Raw genomic sequence first — 19970 nt, 5'->3', positions numbered from 1 at the left:
ACAACATGGCGGACGCGCTGACGTACCGTACAACGTAGCGGCTGCGGCGTCGTTTTCCGTAAGCTCGTGAATCTCTTGTTACCTAGCAACCAGTTTGTTTTCAGTGTGAGAGAAGAAGGTGAAGGCTGCTTCCGAGTCAGAAATGTTTCAGGTGGAGTTGCCTCGCGAACGAAAAGCCAGAGAGAGCGCGGAGCGGCGCCGGAACTATGAGGCGGAAAGGCGGGGGAGGATTTTTAACGATAAATTCAGGACTATTGGGGTGAGTTTCTGCTAGAGCCGAGGATAAAATGGCACCAGCGCTAAATATACACCGTTTTATGGCTTACTGCCCAGGGCGAGAGGGTCTAGGGGGCGCCACAAGCGCAAAAAAATCATCTTTTAACTACCAAACGAGTCTTTGATGACCTCTGGCTGATAAGGCCGAGTTCTGCTGTATCAAAGATCCTTATTTGATGCAAAATTAAAAGGAAATCTAACTTTTAAGTTGACCTTGACGGCTTTTGATCATATCTAGTTCAAGATTGTTTAACAGTTCGTGGAGAATATTTAAAGTGCACTTTGAGATATGTAAAGTGTCGTTTTATTCAAAGTAAATATTTACAGCATTGGGTACACCTTAGATTCAAATCTGGACTAGGTTATCAATAATCGCAGGAACTTTAAAAGCTTTGTTATACATCAGTGAAAACAATGGGTGTTTTTGAGGGAAGTCGAATGTGTGATGATCCACTGATCCGGTTCACAGGTGGATAAAGAAGCTTTAGATCTGCAGGTGATCGAGAAGCTGAGACGAAAAGCAGCATTAAAAAATCAAGAAGATGCTCACAGTGAGTAAATGACCTGCTTCTGCCTTTAAAGCTGCAGTATTTAACATTTATTACATATTTTTGCATATCTGTCTCACTGCATCGTGTCGGAAGTATGAGACATAACCTGAAAAAAATGAGCTCCTCTGTCTTCTCCCATGACTAACTAAAAACAACCAATCAGAACCAGGAGGAGGGTCTTAGCGATGTCAATCATGCCTGTGTGCACTGCTCCTGTGTTTCTCCGCCATTAGCAAATTCAGCAGCACGTACACAGGAATGATTGACAGCATTCCTGTGTATGCTGTCAATCATACACAGCATACACAGGATGCTGTGTATGCTGTGTATGCTGCATCCTGTGTATGCAGCATACACAGGATGCTGTGTATGCTGCATACACAGCATACACAGGATGCTGTGTATGCAGCATCCTGTGTATTGGCCGGAGGCCAATCAGAGGCCTCCGGCCTCTGATTGGTTGTTTTTGGTCGGGAGTGGTGCATTTCTTCAGACTATCTGTTCACAGAGTATCTGTCAGGTGGGGGTGATGTGGACTTAATATTTTAAAGATACTATTGATAACGTTAAAAATTGTTAAAACTTCTTATTTCTTAGGTAAATGACTTAATAACTGAACAAACATAAATATTGTTCTTGGAAAAGCTCCAGTCTTCCTCATAGTGTGGTTTATGTCACTAAACTGCAAACATTTAATCATATTTTCAAATTTACTGATATTTATTGATGCTCTGGTGGAACAAAAAGTGAAGAAAACAGCAAAAATGATCATATTGTCACTCTTATTTTTATTTGTTTATCATAAATAAATGACTTTATCATGACAACAATGAATCATAATTCTTATCATGATGAATTATTCATGATAAATAAATGCCCCCATCATCTGTCGCAGATTAAACTGTCACCACATGGTGATGGTTTTAACAATTATGTAAAGTCAGATTTACATATTGCAGCTTTAATTAGAGCATATTTATCTCAAAAATGATTCAATTATGACGGTAGCCTTTCGTAACATTTTTGTTTCTACACAGATGCTGATGTGAAGCAGTACAACCGAGCAGCGTGTCTCCTCCAGAGGCGGCAGGAGGCGGCGGACCGCTCGGCGCACCAGGCCCGAGCCCTGTTCTGGCACCAGAACCAGAACCCTGAGAGCCGCCGCGAGTTCGACCTCAACGACCCGGACGCCCTGAAGAAGACCGAGTCCCAGATGGTTCTGCCGGGCCTGCTGGGCGAGGACCCGGAGTCCGGCATCCGGCAGCAGAGGCAGCAGGAGCAGCTGAGGGACTGGCTGCTGCAGCAGCGGAACGAGCTGCAGCAGAAACGGCTGCAGAAGAAGATCGATGGTGAGCGGGCTTTAACCTGTTGGTCTCAGGTTGTCATTCACAATGACAGGGGTGTCAAACTCCAGTCCTCTGCTGTCCTGCAGTGTTTAGATGTGCCACAGGTAAAAAACAGTGGAATGAAATGGCTTAATTACCTCCTCCCTGTGTAGATCGGTTCTCCTGAGCCTTGCTAATGACCTAATTATTCTTTTCAGGTGTGGTGCAGCAGAGGCACATCTAAAAGTTGCAGGACAGCGGCCCTTGAGGACTGGAGTTTGACACCTCTGTCACTAGAGGACCCAAATTTGGGTCCTCTAGTGACAGACAGGTTAAGCTGCAATATTCACAAACAAAATATGTTCAAACAAGATTTGTTAAAACTGTCGCCATGTCTGGACAGTTTAATACGAGCCACATGATCTGTGAAAAGAAAGATCTCTACTGAGCTTCAGCCAATCAGAGCCAGAAGGAGGAGCTCAGTGCTGTTAATCAAACATATGTACGTGCTGCTAAATATGCTAATGATGGAGAAACAACTCACTGTTACAGGAAAACCGTTTATCTGCTGTCATTGATGGCGGTGCTAACTAGGCTAGCATTGGCTACGCTCTGCAACACAGAGGAGAGCAGGAGGAGCCACAATAGTAAAAGCACCGCAGTATTCTGCAGCAGCATCAAAATACGTTTGGCTGCAGCACTGCAACAATGTTTCACTGTTCAGGAACGGCGTTGGACTTTTCTGTGACACCAATTTGATTGACAGCGCTAAGACCCGCCTCCTGGCTCTGATTGGTTTATTTCCACAGATTATCTGTCTTATACTGATAGTGACAGATTCAACAAATATGTAATAAGATGTTATTTGTAAAAAGTTTAAAATTGTGCATTAGCGTGTTGACGGTTCTGTTCGTCCGTTAGCGCTGCTCGACGACCAGCACAGACAGGAAATGGACCGCAGAGCCATGGAGCTCCACAACCTGGAGATGGCGAAGAGAAAAGCCGACCTCATCGACGACGCAAACTACAACGCAGCAAAGGTCAGACGTCTCCCTTCATTCATGACCAAAGGTGGAAACGATTTACTGTGATTAATCAAATATTGACATAATCATCAACTCATCTAGTAATCGATTAATCGTTAACTGGAGAAATACAGACTCTAAAAAAGGCTATTTCCTGAAATAATAAGACAGTCAGAGCAGCAATTAGCCAAACCTGGACCAAAACTATAAACATTTTTGCCTTTAAGATTAAAAAACTTATTTTTCTGTTAATCTGTTCTACCTGGAACTTCTGCAGTGGCAGTTTTAGCTTTAAAAATCTAAAATTAGTCACCTTTTTATCTTTTAATGTATTCCTTATACTGTATAAAAAGGCTTAATTGGGTAAATAAAAAATGTGCAGAATGTGCCTAAAGAAGCAAAATGGATTAATCGATGAACTGATTAGTGAAATAATCATGATTCTGTCATTCAACCACTTGAGCTTATTTGTAAATTCAAAGACATTAAGAAAATGCTAACAAACAAATAATTACATTCCTTTTTAAACAAGAAAATAAATATTTTATTGCCTAAAATGTAGCAACATTCCTTTATTGAACGTTTGGTCAGAAAAACCATCAACATGTGAAAAGTTCAGGCTTTTCTGCTGGACTGAACATCGATACAACGTAGAACTGATCTGGTGATTATATTTTATCCATAATTGGATGGAAAAAGGTGCTTAATGTGAGAATTTTACAGAATTTGAACCAGGTGGAGCTAAAACTGCTGCTTGAGGATTTTTCCATCTTAAACGTGTAAAGTTTTGTTTGAAGGGTTCAGGCAGAGTTACTTCTTTATTTTCTGTTTTTCTCAACAAGCTTGTTGAGAAAACGAACCGGGAACGGGAGCAGCGTGAGGATGTGGCTCTGGGCGCCCTGAGCATCCCGGCCCTGTATCCCGGCGCCAACAGAAAGGATCCTGCAGAGACGCAGCAGCAGGTCACCCAGTTCCAGCTGCAACAGGTTCTGGAGAAGAAGGTAGGAAACGACCTGAACCCGATCCGTCCAGCTGAGGACGGATCCTTTCCAGACACGTCTCTGATCCACCGATCCGCGTTTCCACTTCTGATATCTGAGGTTTAGCACCAGATCCGATAACAATGAATTAAAACGATTCTTTGGTCTTAACGAGCCGTTTTTTGAAGAATAACATTGTTTACAGAGACTTCATGATTCACTTTGTTTTGGATATTTAAAATGTTTTCCAGTTCCAGTGTTAAATGTTCATTAGAATTTAAAGTTTATTCTTGACTATTTGTTCTTGCATTATTGTGCCATTTCCATTAGATTACTGCAAAATGGTCTCAAAACAATATAATCACTTATCACAATAACTTCTGGAACAATTTATTATTGTGACAGGCATAGAGGCAATATTATGTAAAATCAAATTTTTTTTAGCTTCATGTCAAATTTTAGTGTTTTTCCCTACTAAAAAACAAACCTGGAGTGTTGCGTTGATTCTTTAATCTCCATGGCAACCATTCAGCTGTTCAAAACGCCTCGGTGGACTTAACCCCGCCTTCGAGACGCAGCTCCTCCCCACTCAGCTCCTTCAGACTAGCCAGCAGCAATTAGCAAACAGCTGCTGAGCTCATTATAGGAGCTGCTGCTCAGAACTACGCTGGTAAAAACGTTAAAGGGTTAATAGAGGAGCCATGTTGGGATGACTTCCTGGAGGCGGAGCTTCAGAAAGAGCAGGAGCTTCTTAAAGAGACAGAGGCCCAATTTCAAGGTGTTAAATCAGAAAGTCATATTTGATATATTCAGGATTTTCTTAAGAGCTGAAGGTAACAGTTTGCTTGTGCTATGAAGTGACTCTGTGTTGCTGGAAAACACGACCTGGACCTTTAACATCGCGTGGGTGCGTCTGTGCTGCAGAGGCTGGAGAGGGAGAGGAATCAGCGGGAGGAGGAACAGGACCGGCTGCTGCTGGACTCGGCCCGCAGCGCCCTGCTGCTGGAGCGGCTGCAGGAGAAGCAGAACAAGCAGCTGAGGAAACACCTGGACAGCGTCAACGCTCAGCTGGCCCAGATTCGGCTGCAGGAGTCAGTGGCGTCCGCAGAGCCGTGACCAGCGCCTTCTCACCGCAGACTGACGTTTTCTCTCTCATCTCGTTTCCAGGAGGCCAGACCTGAAGAGGGGGCGGATCGACGACAGCTTCTTCGCCCAGTTCAACACCTGCACCAGATGACGCACGGTGACGTCACAGCGCCGCGAGACGATCAGACATTAAACTGAAATAAACTGTTTCCGATTTATTTTTACACAAGAGCACTCCACAAAATGTTTAAATCAACTTCACTGCTTTGAATTATTAAACTATTGACAAAATCAGCAACAAAAAAAAACATTTTTCCTGCTAAATTATTGAATAAACAGACGGGATCTCAACAGCAAAGATATTTATAGTTTTTAATCTGTTCTTCAACCATCAGATTGGAGAAAAGTTTTATTCTAGTCATTCAGCTTTCCAGAGTTTCTCTGATCGTTCATGGAGCAGCTCTAGAAAAGCCAGCATAGCGTCTCTGATACAAATGTTTTTAGCACAACTTGAACACAATAGTCATACACGACCGTACCAGAAAAACCCTGAATACTAACGAGGTTAAAGGAAAACTCAGCAGCAGTGGTTGGCAGCTTCATAAACCAAAATGAGCTTCTTCTGCTTGGACAGCATTAAAGATGCTGCATTTCACACCCGCTACGAAGTCGATGGTTTGCTTTTTTATTTTTTAACAAAAGTGTTTCCTGCCACTTTTGCCTGTTTTCCCTGTCCATGCTCAATTTCATTAAAATTTTTATTTAGTTTTTAAACTTTTACTTTACCAATATAAAACCCGCTGAGATTTAAAAAACTATTTTTAAGGGAGAAACAGATATGACACAAAATGGTTAAATGATTCATTTTTGAAACCCACTTTTGGCTACAGACATTTATAATCATTAATTATTGCTTCATTTGTTTATTTTTGATATTTAATCTGTTTTTTCAGTTCCAGTGTTAAATGTTTTTATTACATTTGAGAGGATGTATTACTAATGTCGGTCCGAGGAGCAGATAATCAATAGTTTCACATTTTCTACTGAAAATAATCAGTGTTTCCCTTGAAGCAGCAGCTGTTTGGGTTTATTTCTGAACGTGTTGAGGATCATCTGTTCCAGTTGCACCGCTGGAAAAAATTCATCATGACAGAAAAACTTTCTAGTTGGTCTTCAGAACTTGGTTTTTAGCCACGAACTTGGTCCATTTCCTCTGCCACAGAACCAGCGCCTCTTCCTGCTGCTTCGGCGTCAAAGCGCTGAACCTGAAACAGAGACAGGAAAGTTCAGACCGCGACCCGCAGGCCCAGTGGGAACCGTCCGGGCGCAGCGCCACCTGATGGAGTTTATGGCCAGCTGCTTCAGGGAGCCGACGTGGGATTTCACACCGCCGAAACCCACGAACGCCTCGTAGAAGTCGGAGGAGAGCGGGGAGGAGCCGAACATGGCCGGGTCGTCGGAGCTGATGACCAGCGGGTGATCCTCCATCATCAGAGCGGTGGCGGGGTGATTCCGCAGATCCTTCACCAGCTTCAGCACCTGGAGGGGTCAGAGGTCACGGGGTCACGGCATCAACAGGAGCGACAGTAATTCAATTCACTGGGCATGAAATGCATTAATAAAAATAAAAATAATGCTGCTCTGTCTGGAAACCCCTTTCTTTATCTGATGACAAAGATACTAAATCCACCTGAAAAGAAAAGATTATAGATCAATAACCTTCTAATACTATTCCTGTTATTTCAGAAACAAATGTAATTAATTTAAATAATTCAATTTTAAGAGAACTTAATATAGACTCATTACATGCAGAGATTTTAAGTATGATTTGAGTAATTTGTTAGTATGACATTTAAAGGGTCTGATGTTTTAATTGTCTCTCAAACTGAATTTTGGATTTTATCTAATCCTTGAGCATCAAATGCAATAATTCTGTGTTATAAAGATGGATTATAGGCCTAAATGAATCTGAAATGATGTAAAGAGATGCATTGTGGGAGATGTTCAGCAGCAGTACCTGGTTGGAGATGGGGCACACCTCCACAGCCACACGCCTCTTCCTGGACAGATCTTTGGCCACCGGGTGGCGCTGCAGCGCAAACCCGTGGCCGATGCGCGACGTGTTGAGCAGCAGAGCGTCCAGCAGGTTCTGATCCACTTCAGTTCCCTCAAAGTCTGCTCACAGCACAACATCATTTCAGTTCCTTCTGCTCTGAATGACAGATTTACGTTAATCTGGACCTGGAGGAACTCTGAATTATTTATGCAGAATCTCATTTTATTCCTTCACGACGACATTTGAGCCAAACTAAGTTACAAAGTCAGTTACATGGAATATTATTCCAATTATTTTAATGGCTGCATTTCTTTTTAAATGAAATCAACCTTTGTTTTAAAAAACATCAGGTTTTATTTTCCACTTCTTTTTTAACAGCTCAGGTTTAGATTAACATGCATGAAAAATAATATCTGCAGGTCAGATTAATTACTGCTTATTCAGCATAAATGAAGTCATCAACCAATCAGCTTCTTAAAGGAGCTTCTCATTTCAGCCACACTTAAGACGCTAATAACTATTACTATTGGATAAGAGTGAATAATAAAAGCAGTTTTCAGCACTTAAAGAAAAAAAAAAAGCTCCAAACCAACTGAACATGTAATCAGCTCTTTATAAATCATAAAATGACTCATTATTCTACATTTTTAAGAAGGCTGAGCTCAGTCAGCAAGCTGAATATTTAGTTATCAAACTAAACCTTCATTTCAAGGCTAAATATAACTAGATATTTGGCTCTACAAACTAAAACAGCTGAGCCAATTATTTAGTTGACCAGAAAATTATTTAGCTTTAAATTAAATATTTAGCAAGTGGGTCAGTGAATTATAAACCAACAGCTACATGTTCTAACTGAACCTGTAGCTAAATATGTAGCTTAACAACTAAGTATTTATGTTGAAACTGACATTTAAAAGTGAATGAACAATAATGGTGAAAATTGAACCCCATTTGTTTTACCCTCTGAAAACAAAATAACCAAAAGTATTGCTGTTAATTTGTGTAACAAACTTTATGCCCATAACTGCTTATTTACTCAGATTTTTTTAAATCCATTATTATTTGTTTGATGATTGGAAATTTTTAGCGTGAGAAAACAAAAGAAGAAGAAGAAGAATCTGTAAGTGTGGAAATACTTTTTGCTCCTCTGTAGTTGTGACAACAATTTGCTCGGCTGAGCAACTGAACTTATAAAATAAACCAACATTTATAATCTGGGTTAAATGAGGCGCGGTCTAGGTTGTCTGACCGGGACTCACTCGTCTCTCCGGCGTGGAAGAAGTACGGCAGCGTGGCGCCTTTCTCAGCAGGCAGCGCCAGGGCGTCCCTGAAGTACCACAGCGTCTTGCCTTGGTCCTCCCGGCCCACCTGGACACGCAGACGTTATAGAACCAGAACCAGCAGCTCTACACTCAGCGGCTCCTGTTGGACCTCACCAGGTCAAAACCGGCCAGGAAGTCAGGAAAGTCCTTCTGCAGCTGCATCGCCTTCTTCACAGCTTCAGTTACCACCGACAGTTTAGCGTGCCTAAAGAGCGAAACGATCAGCGACAGCAGCAAACGACTCCACCAACAGTCTGACCTCTGACCCTTCAGACAATGCTACAGAAAATGGAAAATAACATATTCAATAATTGTTACATTTATTTAGCATAAATGCCAACCTCATACCATCTGAATTTAGCCATGGGTGGAAACATTTATTATGAGGTAATAAGTAATTCTACCAAAAACTGAATGATAAAAGTCTTCAGTCTGCTGCTTCGTCTCTACCAGCATTTTTCTATTTATGTTTTAATTTTATTTGTTGTTTCTGTTGTTTTGTTTATGTATTTTGGATGTTTAAAATGTCTTCCAGTTCCAGTGTTAAATGTTCATTAGAATTTAAAGTTTATTGATCTTTATAATTACCCTTATATTACAGGAAAACAACAATATTATCGTTTATCACAATAACTTCTAGAACAGTTTATCGTGCAGCAACATTTGTTACCTACAGCCCTGTGTGCTGGACAACTTTGAAGACTTGCCATGAAAAGTGCCAGGTTCTGGACATGACGGGTCGAATCTGATCGGTTCAGACTCACCTGTGATTTGTGAAGATGATTCTGGCTCCGTAGAAGTCCGGGTGAGTGGAGATGAACTCCTTGGTGAGGTCCTGGTAGGTCTGCAGGGTCCAGGCCTGGTCGTGGGTGCAGCCATCCAGCTCGTACACCTGCAGGTGAAATACCTGGTTAACACCTGGCTAACACCTGGCTAACACCAGGCTAACACCAGGCTAACACCAGGCTAACACCATGACTAACACCTGGCTAACACCAGGCTAACACCTGGCTAACACCTGGCTAACACCTGGCTAACACCTCGTTGACACCTCGTTGACACCTGGCTAACACCTGGCTAACACCTGGCTAACACCTGGCTAACACCTGGCTAACACCTCGTTGACACCTCGTTAACACCTCGTTAACACCTCGTTAACACCTGGCTAACACCAGGCTAACACCAGGCTAACACCAGGCTAACACCTGGCTAACACCTCGTTGACACCTCGTTAACACCTGGCTAACACCTGGCTAACACCTGGTTAACACCTGGCTAACACCAGGCTAACACCTCGTTGACACCTGGCTAACACCTGGCTAACACCNCACCTGGCTAACACCTGGTTAACACCTGGCTAACACCAGGCTAACACCTCGTTGACACCTGGCTAACACCTGGCTAACACCTGGCTAACACCTGGCTAACACCTCGTTAACACCTGGTTAACACCTGGCTAACACCAGGCTAACACCTCGTTGACACCTGGTTAACACCTGGCTAACACCTGGTGGGGTGAGTCGCTGTCATGGCGGTCCGGTCCGAACCTGAGGGAGGAGCGCGCGCAGCTCCAGGTACATGACATTGTCTGCGTAGAATTGGTTCAGGGCCTCCATGTAGTAATCCCTGAAGACGGGGGCAAAGGTCACCAGCCCCCACAAGGCCCCGAAGGCCGCCTCGAAGCGGTTCCAGACCACATCCTGGCTGGGGTACTCCGTCTCCGGGTCCCGGTCCGTAAACAGCGTCAGGTTACCTCTGATGCTGAGGAAGAGAACAATGAAGAGGAGGATGATGAAGAGAAAGACAATGAAGAGGAGGATGATGAAGAACGAAGGTCCAACTGGCCCCTGGTACCATCTGGTTTGCAGCTGGAATAACTAGAATATTACTGAATATTAACTAATCCACTAGTTAAAGGATTTAATGTTTATGTGGCTCCAGAATACAGTTTTATGACAAAAACAACAATTTGAGAGAATTTTACTTGGACTGGACCACTATCCTGTTTAAAAATGCCTTAAATGAATATTAATAAAAAACACAGTTTGCATAGGAAACTGATTCCCTCTCTGTTCTTTTGCTTGTTTCATAATTGATGACTGTACAAAGTTTCTATGAAGTAAAGAAATGCTGAAGTATGCAAATAAACCTGAAAATAAATGGTAAATGGTTTTTAAATTAAAGTAAAATTTCATTGTCAAAACAGAAATCCCAAAGCCAATAAAAAAGAAAAACTGAACTAAAAATATTCCACATTGTTTCTTTCTCAGAAATGATCAACAATCAGATATAACAATAAAAATTATAAAACTGATTAAATGTGTAAACGTCCTTAAAATGAAGTTATCCTTTTATTGGAGCAGCACAAACTTAACTGTGAAGTTTTAGCACATTTATCCAACTGAAAAATAAAAAAATATTGTTTCTAACCCAGTAGGTGGCGCCAAACTGACAACTCCCAAAGATTTCTGAAGGACAAACATAAGTGAAGCATTTTATAGGTCTAGAAACCTTTAATTAGTGATCCTGACTTCCTGCTTCCCTGGGACTCAAACGCATTTGCATCCAAATTCTCTTACCAACTCCTTATAATGGGAAAGACAAGAGAACATGCTGTTCAAGTCAGAAAATGTTTGTTAAGCTTCATAAGTAGTTAAATATGCAGTCATCAGAGCATTGATGAAACAGCTTCAACCTCCACCATGTGGAGGGAAAGAGAGACGCCTGGTGGTGGGAGTCGGTACTACCAGTCAGTTTCTATCAAACATGCAGCTCAGATTGAGCGTCAGGCAGATTCTTCTTACATTGAGACTTCTGCAACGCTTGTTGGGTGAAAAACATACTCTGTTAAAGCATGGTGGAGGACATGAGGTGCTGCGGGTCCCTTTTGCTTCTAGAAACCTTGTTTAGAAAACCTGTTTTCAATATCAGAACAATAAAAATCCAGTGTAATCTGGCAGCAATACTGATCAAACAGCAATGGTTCGACAGACTCAAAAACAAAGAAACACTCATTTCTAAAAATTAACTTCTGCAAAAAATCTGCATAGAAGAGAATATGCAACAACAAATAAAAGACTTCAACAAATATTTTCCATAGGTGCCAATAATTTTGCCACTCCTGTCTAGTTGCATTGTTTATTACTTATGTCTAACCTCCAAACTTTTGTGTAACTGAAGATTTTAGGCCATTTTTATTGGAAAATGTCTGAAGCAAAAAAAATATAAATAATTTATTAGTTTTCCATCTTTAGTGTGAAACTTGTTGGAAGTGGGGAGTCACCTGTTGTCCAGCTTGGTTGCGTTGCCCATCTTGGCGCGCAGACTCTCCAGCAGGACCCAGGGGGAGCAGCGCTCCACAGGTTTGGGCCCCTGTGATGCGAAGACGAAGCGGACGGATGCGCTGTCGGTGAAGCACATGTAGCAGTTCGGGCGATACGTCGCGTTCTTCACCAGCCACTCCACGTCCACCATGGCGAAGTCATGGACGTGAAGGACGGCGCCTGCCAGGTGGGATTAACCATTAAAAACCAAAGAAACAGATTTGTTCATGTTATTTTTATATGCACACATTGTTATGTTTAAAAATGTATCTATGTGGGTTGATTGTTGGGTGGATTATACAAGATTGTTTTCTACACATTTTTTCTCAGTCAAATTTTTCATTTATGTTCATTTTAAACTGTAAGTGAATTAAATAAAACACAGAAAAAGTTTGTTTCTGTTTAGTCGTTAGTTAGTGGAAGTAACAATATTAATCTAAGTGTTGTTAGGATTGTTCCTCTGGAGGATCAAACTAACCACCTTTCCTCACTTTCTTCTCCTACTACTCTCCAATTTGCATTATTTGCTGCTATTTCAACTGTTAACTTCATGTTTTCTCTCGGGTCGGTTCTGATTGGCTGAGATCATGCCATCTTAATCGGCTGCCAGTATCTTGCTGCTTTACCATAGAAAGTTCTCCTGGTTCAGTTCTTCTGATTTTCTCTGCTCCGTCTTCTCTAACCGGTCGTGGCTCATGGTGAAGGGAATGAAAAGTTTTGAACTCATGGGACTCCCAACTTTCAATGGTCATGAGACCTTGAAACGTTTGGATGTTTCGACCAATAGCATCCTTACCTTCGCTTGGCTCCACAGCTGGAGTTATTATTTTTTTTCTCTATCCAAACTTAAACTCCCTTCTGAGTTTTAGTATCAAATTAACTTTTACTGAAGCACACAAACATCCTGTTCAGGTCAAAGTGGCCAGGAACACTACAATGACCCATTTCCTGACTAAAACTGCACAAACAACATAATTATTCTCCCACTGGTGCTGAGCCAGGTTCTGGTTCTGGTTCTGCTGAAGGTTTATTCCTGTTAAAGGGGAGTTTTTCCTCTCCACTGCCTCCACATGCATGCCTGGCTTGAGGGATTCCTTCAAGTAAACGACTCGATGCTCTGCTGGGTTTCCTTAGACCAGGGGAGCCCAAAGTGGGTCCTGGAGAGCCGGCATCCTGCATGTTTCAGTTCTCTCACTGGTTTAGCACACCTGCATCAAATGATGGCTCGTTATAAGGCCTAAGGAGAACATTGACTTGCTGAGGAGGTTGTTACTACCACTAGGGAGAGAACTAAAACATGCAGGATGCCGGCCCTCGAGGACCGACTTTGGGCCCCCCTGCCTTAGACGGAAACTTTTTAAATTAATTTGAATAATAAACTGAACTAATTTCTATCTAGGATAAATGATTGGATTAAAATTACTTTTTTGTAAAGAAAAAAAAAGATGTCTTGAGATGACATCTGTTGTGCTGTTGGCTCATTGTTGTCATAGCAACTCCATAGCAACTGCTTACCAAGATGGCTGTCAGTTACAATGCTGTGAGTGTGACATCACAGGAGAACTGAACTTAATGCACTGATTGATAATCCACATCCAGTCAACTGGAACGGATGTGACTGAACTGAAATGAGCTTTTTTTTGTAAAGTGAATCGAGACGACGTTTGTTGTGAAATGTTGCTATAAAAATAAACTTTTTAGGCTCGACTGCAACCAGTTTACATGCAAACCTAACCCACCGTATAACATTAGGAACAATAATCAAATGAGCAAATATCTCATTTGATTATTGTAGTTCTGCAGGTCTGCTGGTGCACATAAACCTTTTGTCTTTGGGAGCATAAAATCTAAGAACTGAGATTATTTTCTGAAACCAGATATGTACAACACTGAAAAAAATCAGTAAGTCATGCTGAACTTGTTCTGCTTTTTACCTTTTGGCATCTCCTGCAGCAGCCCAAAGAGGGGACTCGCCTGGATGAGGCGCCGGGCCTTGAAGAAGTGCATGGAGGGAGGGAAGTCTTTCCTGGACATCTCGTCCTGCTTCAGTTTGGCCAGCAGAGCGTCCAGCCGCTGCTCAGCGTCCGTCAGCACCATCCTGCCGCCTATCTGCATGGACGCCTCCAGGTCTATGAGCTCCTTCCGCAGCCTGGGGTCTGGGCCGCACCGCACCCCGGCCAGGCAGCACAGAAACAGGCAGGCCGCCGCCACCAGGGGGCGCTGCAGCCGGACTGCCATCCTCCGACAACTGGAGAGAAAAAATTACCAGACAGAAAGTCAAAACTGACACAGTTTAGATGCATGAATTAATTTTTCTATAAGTGTTTCAACAAATTATAAAATAAACAGTGGTTCTGATTTTCTGCATCTAGAACCAGAACCAAACATGGAGAAGCAGCATTCAGTTTCTATGTGCATAGATCTGGAACAAATTATCAGAAAACTGAAAATCAGCTGAAACACTGAGTTTTTTTAAAATCACGGTTAAAACCCACCGGGTTGGAGCTGCTTTTGAGTCATAATATATGAAACACTGGCCAACGTATTTAATGTGTGCTGATGATTTTGACGTAATGTTTGTCACTGCATGATGTTTTTATGATGTGAAGCATTTTGACCTGCCTTACTGCTGAGATGTAATATACAAATAAACTTGACTGATTCATTTAAATTGCTTTATGTGGAAAACAAATGCTCTACACATTGTATGCCAAATAGAAATACAATAATTTCTGTATTTATTGAAGCACATTTAGCTTTAACCCACCAGACTGAGCAGAGCTAACTTACAGGTAAAGTCTGCAGGTGTAGCTCCAAACATTTTTACCCATCAGCCCCCTTGTGGTAAATTAGTCTATTTAATGTCTATTTTAGTTTCAGTTAACTTTTTCAATCGGCAGGTAAGAGCAAAATAAGTAATATGTAACAAGTTTTTCTAAGTGAGACACTGCTTTTATCTGGAGAAAACAAGATAAATGTGTTGCACAAATGAAACATTTTGTTATGCAAATGTTTCACTGTTACATTGACAAAAACATTTCTATTCTAGGATTTCATTAAAAAGTTACATTTATCTCAGTAATTTGTTCACTGTACTTCATGACCTATTTTTAACCTTTTCCTTTCACTGAACTTTCCTTATACAGCACTCTGAACAGCCATCTTCTTTAACAGTCATTGGTTAAATCTAATATTCTGATCATTTTGTTTTCATTGTCAGGGAGCCACAAAAGTAATCAATAATTAAAATAAGTTGTTATTGTTATTAATATTATAATTACTGTTGATATTAATATTAATGATATTTATATAACCCGTATTAATAATAATAATAATAATAATAATAATACTTTTTCCGAAGGTCGGGTCACATAAGTGGGTTTTATTTATCTGGACTGAGGATAAAAATGTCTCTGTATAAAAGTAACGGCAGCAGAAACAAACAGAACCGCTGCTTGTGTGTGTAGAACTGAAAATAGTCGCTTTGCAGAGGAGCAGTTAAACCTTCCTCACATGTAGGAAACAGCCAGCTTAAAAGCAGAATGAGCCGATAATTAACAAATTCAGAAGCTGGGAAGCTGATAATAAAGGTGCAGGAAGACGTCGCTGTTTGGAGACACAAAGGGGATAAATGTGACATTACCTGGCTGAGCTGTTAACGGCTTGGTTCGGGCAGCAGGTGGAGGAACAAGGCTCCGCAGGGTAGTTTCGCTCCGGCTGTGGGTCACTTCGGCAGTAAAGAGGACTTACTCACGGACACGGCGACGGACAGAGCTGTTTTCACCACTTTCTGACGAGCTGTCACAGATAAACTCGCTGCTAAACCGAGAGTGGGCTGAACCATGCCCTGAGCACTGACTTGCAGGCACAAAGCCCCGCCTCCTATGCTGTGATTGGCTGAAATAGGACGTTCCTCGTTATTTTATTGGTTCATCTGATGTAAAAAGACAACGGCGAGAGGAGGAAAAGGAAATCCTTTTTTCAAATTATTTTTGTTTTGGTGGGTTTTATTTATCTTCTTAGGTTTTAAAATAAATAAAACTGAAAAACGTTTTACATAAAGAGGATAGAAACTTTTTTTAGCACCTGAATGTATTAATTGTGTTTTGTTCGCCCTTTTAAACTGGTTAATTTCTAGGTGGGATGAAGTTTTAACAGGGTGCTGTTGCCTTTTTGATCCAAACATTTTTACCCACCAAGACCCCCTAATATGACCCGATCTTCTGAAAAAAAAAAGGAATATTTATAATTATTAATAAATAGGATTTTTTTAAAGAACCAACAGTTTATTTCTGTCCTTAGGTTTTAGAATATAAACCAATGTTTTTCAAAAAGAGGATGGAGACATTTTCTTCTGTGAAAATTAAGTAAAAACAAAAATATATCAGTTTCCAACTTTATTTTTAGCAAATACAAAACCTGTATTTCTAATCAGGGCTGTGATATAATTGGTTATATTGCTTGAGTAGCTCAGGAGTGTCTGAGTAACATTATCTTGAAGTATCACTGTACTAAAGAATCAACTTAGTAAAAAAACAGTTATAATAGAAACGTTTCAGAATTTTAATGAACAAAATGTCTTAGTTCTATATATTTTGATTATGACATTTTTTATTGTATTTTACAAAGGTTTTCACACATCTTCTCTGTTTTCTGTTACAGTCTTGTACAATATATTATTATTATTATTGTTATTAATAATAATCTTGTTTTTTGATCAAATAAAAAAACTTTCTTTTAACTTTTGGGTTTTTGTAACCTTTTCATCCGTTTCTGCTGACACTTTTTTCAGGACAATAAAGGCTGTTTATATTTCTATTTCTCTTCATTTTTTGCCGTGTAACAACTGAACATTTCAATGTGTTTTAAGACTTTTTGTGGGTCACCTGCAGGTCTACCTGGACATGGATGTCCACCTGCCTGACAGGCTGGGGACAGACAAAGCATGTAGAGCAATCAGCTGGAAAAAGTTACTAAGTTTGAAGCTAAATAGAAAATATTTAGCTTTAAACAAAAAATATTTAGCCTGATAAGCAAATTTTCAATTCAAAACTAAATATTTACCTTGCTAACCAAATATATAGCTTCATAATTAACTATTTGGTTTCAAACCAAATATTTAATTTGGAAGCCAAATGGCAAATATTTGGCTCTAAACATATTTAGCCTGCTAACAAATTCTTCAGCTTACTAAACATTTGACTTCAAATTAAATATTTTCAAGATTTAGCTTGCTAACTGAACACTTAGCTTAGTATTTAGTTTGCAAGCTAAATCTTTGGCCTCAAACTAAACATTTAGCTTGTACCCAAATACTTATCTTCAAACGATTTAGCAAATATTTTAAGTTTGTAGCTTTAGTTTGCTAATTACATATTTAGTTTGAAACTGACATAAGTGAATGAATAAAATGCTGAAAAAAAGACATTTCTTTCCTCTTATGACAAAATTACTGATGTTAATTTTGACAGTTTTTACAAACCACATCCTCACTTTAAGAGGCTCCACAGGAAAAAGTTTCTGTAATGTTGTGGTCAAACTACAGAAACCTCAAAAAACAGATAAAACTAACTCTGAGTTGAGAAACGTTTTTTATTTCTAAGACAGTATAGAAAATAATCCATTCCATTCCCAAAATAATCCATGTCAGTCAGATAAGAACATGTAAACTCCACTTTAAAAACAAAAAGACTTTTTCCCCTCCTCCCAAAGCCGCCGTCCTCCTGAGATAAAGGACGACGGTTTAAAAACGCCACAGGGAAAAAGTTACATTAAAACAAATCCAAAAATGTACAAAACATCTTAAAAGAACAAATAAATATGATTCACATTTAATCACGTCTAAATGGGTTTGTCGCTAGTGCAGAGATGGCAGAAGAGGGAGAATCGGTTCCAGTCAACTGGCGGCAAGTACAAACACACACACCTACACATGCGCACACACATGCACACACACACACGCGCGCACACACACACCTACACACGCGCACACACACCTACACACACGCGCACACACATGCACACACACANCACACACACGCGCGCACACACACACCTACACACGCGCACACACACCTACACACACGCGCACACACATGCACACACACACACGCGCGCACACACACCTACACACACGCACACACAAACTCTCAACCTGTTTAGATGCTACCTGCTATTTTTACATTTCACTACTTTGATAAAACGTTGAGGGAAACTCCCTCCAGTGTTTCCAGACATCGCATTTATTAAACTATGTGGGTTCAAATGGACTCCGAACAGACTGCAACCAGATTTCCCATCATGCACTGGGGTTTAAAAGAGATGGTACACTGATGGGAGAGTCTGGGAGGAGAAGAAATGTACGCCAGCCAGCAGCTAGATGAGGTAGATTCAGATCATTACTAAACCGCACTAAAGACTAAACTGCCACAAGTCACAATGAAAAGCGAGAAAACTAGAATTTTTATTTATTTTTATCCAAAGTGACTTTGATCAGATGAAGAGGAAAGCAGAATAAGAATCAGAAGAAACTAAAACACATTTATGAGAAAAACAAGCAGAAAGGCAGCCGGTCGGGGATAACAGAAGTTTCGGCGTGCTGCTCCTTCCTCGAATGATTCACAAAAATACCCGTAATCTGCATCTGTACACCCTGAGGAGAACCTGACCACGAACAGCAGGAGGAAGAGGAGGAGGAGGAAGACACCTGAAACTCTGAACACAAGAAGCTTCGTTTTGTGCTGCGTGTTTGATGGATGCGTGTGCAGCGTACCGGCGGGACCTCAGTAGTACAAAGCCGATATCTAATCATTTCAGAGGTTCTGAGGAAGGCCACTCAGTTCGGGGGAATCTGGACTGACTGAACTCATAGTGCATAACAGAGAATCACGGAAGCAACCGCTTCCTGTCAGGACATTCGTAAAATCAAGGCAGCGCTGAACGGTGCATACTGAAGTTTAGAGACGCTTTTAGAGTTATGGGTAGAAACGGCAGGAATCAGAGTCCCTACATGTGCAACTGCGGAGCTGCGCTTGTCGTCTAAAAGATTAACCATACATTCACAGAGGGGAAGAAGGCATCAGCAGGCGGCCGCTCAGGACCCGCCTCTCCTACACCCGAGATTAAGAGACGACCTGCGGCTGCCTGGCGTCCCTGAAGGCAGCGTCCCTGGCGCTGCACAGGTTGACCTAGTGGTTATAGGGGTTCCCTTCGTTCCAGGATAAAAGCTTCAGCGTTGGAAGAAACAGTCAGGAGGAGGTTTGATCTCTGAGGCTCAAAACTATTTCACATTTTATTCTGTGTGCTGTGGCAGCTGGTCGGTTGGAGCCTCCCAGCAGGAAACAGCGGCAGCCACTGGGACGGACTTCCTGTCTGTCCCAGCAGTTTGTTGAATCCGTACCTGAAAGGCGAGAATGAAGGTCAGTTAACGGTCAACTTCAGCAGGTGTTTATAAATAAAAACGGATTTCCTCCATAAGTCTCCAGATTGTCGTCAGGTTTTCTACTCACGTTGATCTTCAGATTTTTACAGTCCTTGTTTCGCTCCAGCACCTCCAGGAGTGGCCATCATCTGCTGCCTGGAACCATGTGAACTTTGATTAGGACCTTTTGCTACAGCATACAAACCGCACATTAAAAGTCACTTTAATAAACTGAAGTTACACCTAGATTTGCTTCCGATTGGTTGATCTGTCCCTCATGTTACCAAGCCACCAAGAGGAGGTCTGTCTAGAATCCTGGGCCCAACCGAGTCAGAACCAGAACCAGTCGCCCCGTTTGAACTTCTGTTTAAACCTTTTTGTTCAAAGCACTTCACCTGGTTTCAACCTAAACTGAGGACTGTGATTGGCAAACAGCTTAATGGAACATTACTGCCACCTACTGGTGAGAAGTGTGGACTGAACGTCATCAATAAGAGCAAAAATTCCCATCATCTCAAAAGCAGAATGTATTTCTATATTACAGTCTCGTCTCGGCTGAACCAATCATTGAATCTATACAGATCTGAAGAAAGTAAATCATGATGA

At 41.2% G+C, this 19970-nt stretch overlaps 3 protein-coding genes and 1 long non-coding RNA gene across 6 annotated transcripts in view; 2 read left to right on the top strand and 2 right to left on the bottom strand.

Annotated features, from left to right (window-relative positions):
- The first annotated feature begins 78 nt into the window (after nt 1-78).
- On the top strand, nt 79-5465 carry ribc2 (RIB43A domain with coiled-coils 2). The gene is made up of 7 exons (XM_007553281.2): nt 79-259; nt 746-827; nt 1865-2176; nt 3074-3192; nt 4020-4178; nt 5082-5248; nt 5325-5465. Exons 1-7 carry the CDS (start codon nt 143-145, stop codon nt 5392-5394), a joined length of 1026 nt encoding a protein of 341 aa, XP_007553343.1. The 5' UTR covers nt 79-142; the 3' UTR covers nt 5395-5465.
- An 840-nt stretch (nt 5466-6305) lies between these two features.
- ada2a (adenosine deaminase 2a) lies at nt 6306-15798 on the bottom strand. The gene is made up of 10 exons (XM_007553255.2): nt 15588-15798; nt 13879-14192; nt 11905-12124; nt 10169-10382; nt 9386-9513; nt 8736-8826; nt 8559-8667; nt 7261-7418; nt 6580-6782; nt 6306-6508 (listed from the first exon to the last, which is right to left on the bottom strand). The coding sequence occupies exons 2-10, from the start codon at nt 14180-14182 to the stop codon at nt 6406-6408; spliced, it is 1530 nt and encodes a 509-aa protein (XP_007553317.1). The 5' UTR covers nt 14183-14192; nt 15588-15798; the 3' UTR covers nt 6306-6405.
- LOC107836395 (uncharacterized) lies at nt 7425-8552 on the top strand. Its single transcript, XR_001662280.1, has 3 exons — nt 7425-7649; nt 7683-7835; nt 7869-8552. It is a non-coding gene; the product is annotated as an uncharacterized LOC107836395 (long non-coding RNA).
- A 1720-nt stretch (nt 15799-17518) lies between the features above and the next one.
- The window catches only part of cecr2 (CECR2 histone acetyl-lysine reader), a 45614-nt gene continuing 43162 nt past the window's right edge, over nt 17519-19970 (bottom strand). For 2 of the 3 annotated variants that reach the window (XM_016672077.1, XM_007553254.2), the window contains exons 18-20: nt 19453-19520; nt 18036-19343; nt 17519-17870 (exon numbers count right to left, since the gene is read on the bottom strand). In XM_016672077.1, the coding sequence (XP_016527563.1) occupies nt 19469-19520 (52 nt within the window). In that variant the 3' untranslated portion in view covers nt 17519-17870; nt 18036-19343; nt 19453-19468. The remainder of the gene's footprint in view (nt 17871-18035; nt 19344-19452; nt 19521-19970) is intronic. The other variant, XM_016672079.1, reaches the window with a different exon arrangement.

This window comes from Poecilia formosa, unplaced genomic scaffold, assembly GCF_000485575.1.
Source record: "Poecilia formosa unplaced genomic scaffold, Poecilia_formosa-5.1.2 Scaffold55, whole genome shotgun sequence".
Lineage (NCBI taxonomy): Eukaryota > Metazoa > Chordata > Actinopteri > Cyprinodontiformes > Poeciliidae > Poecilia > Poecilia formosa.
This window is presented reverse-complemented; position numbering and strand designations above follow the sequence as displayed.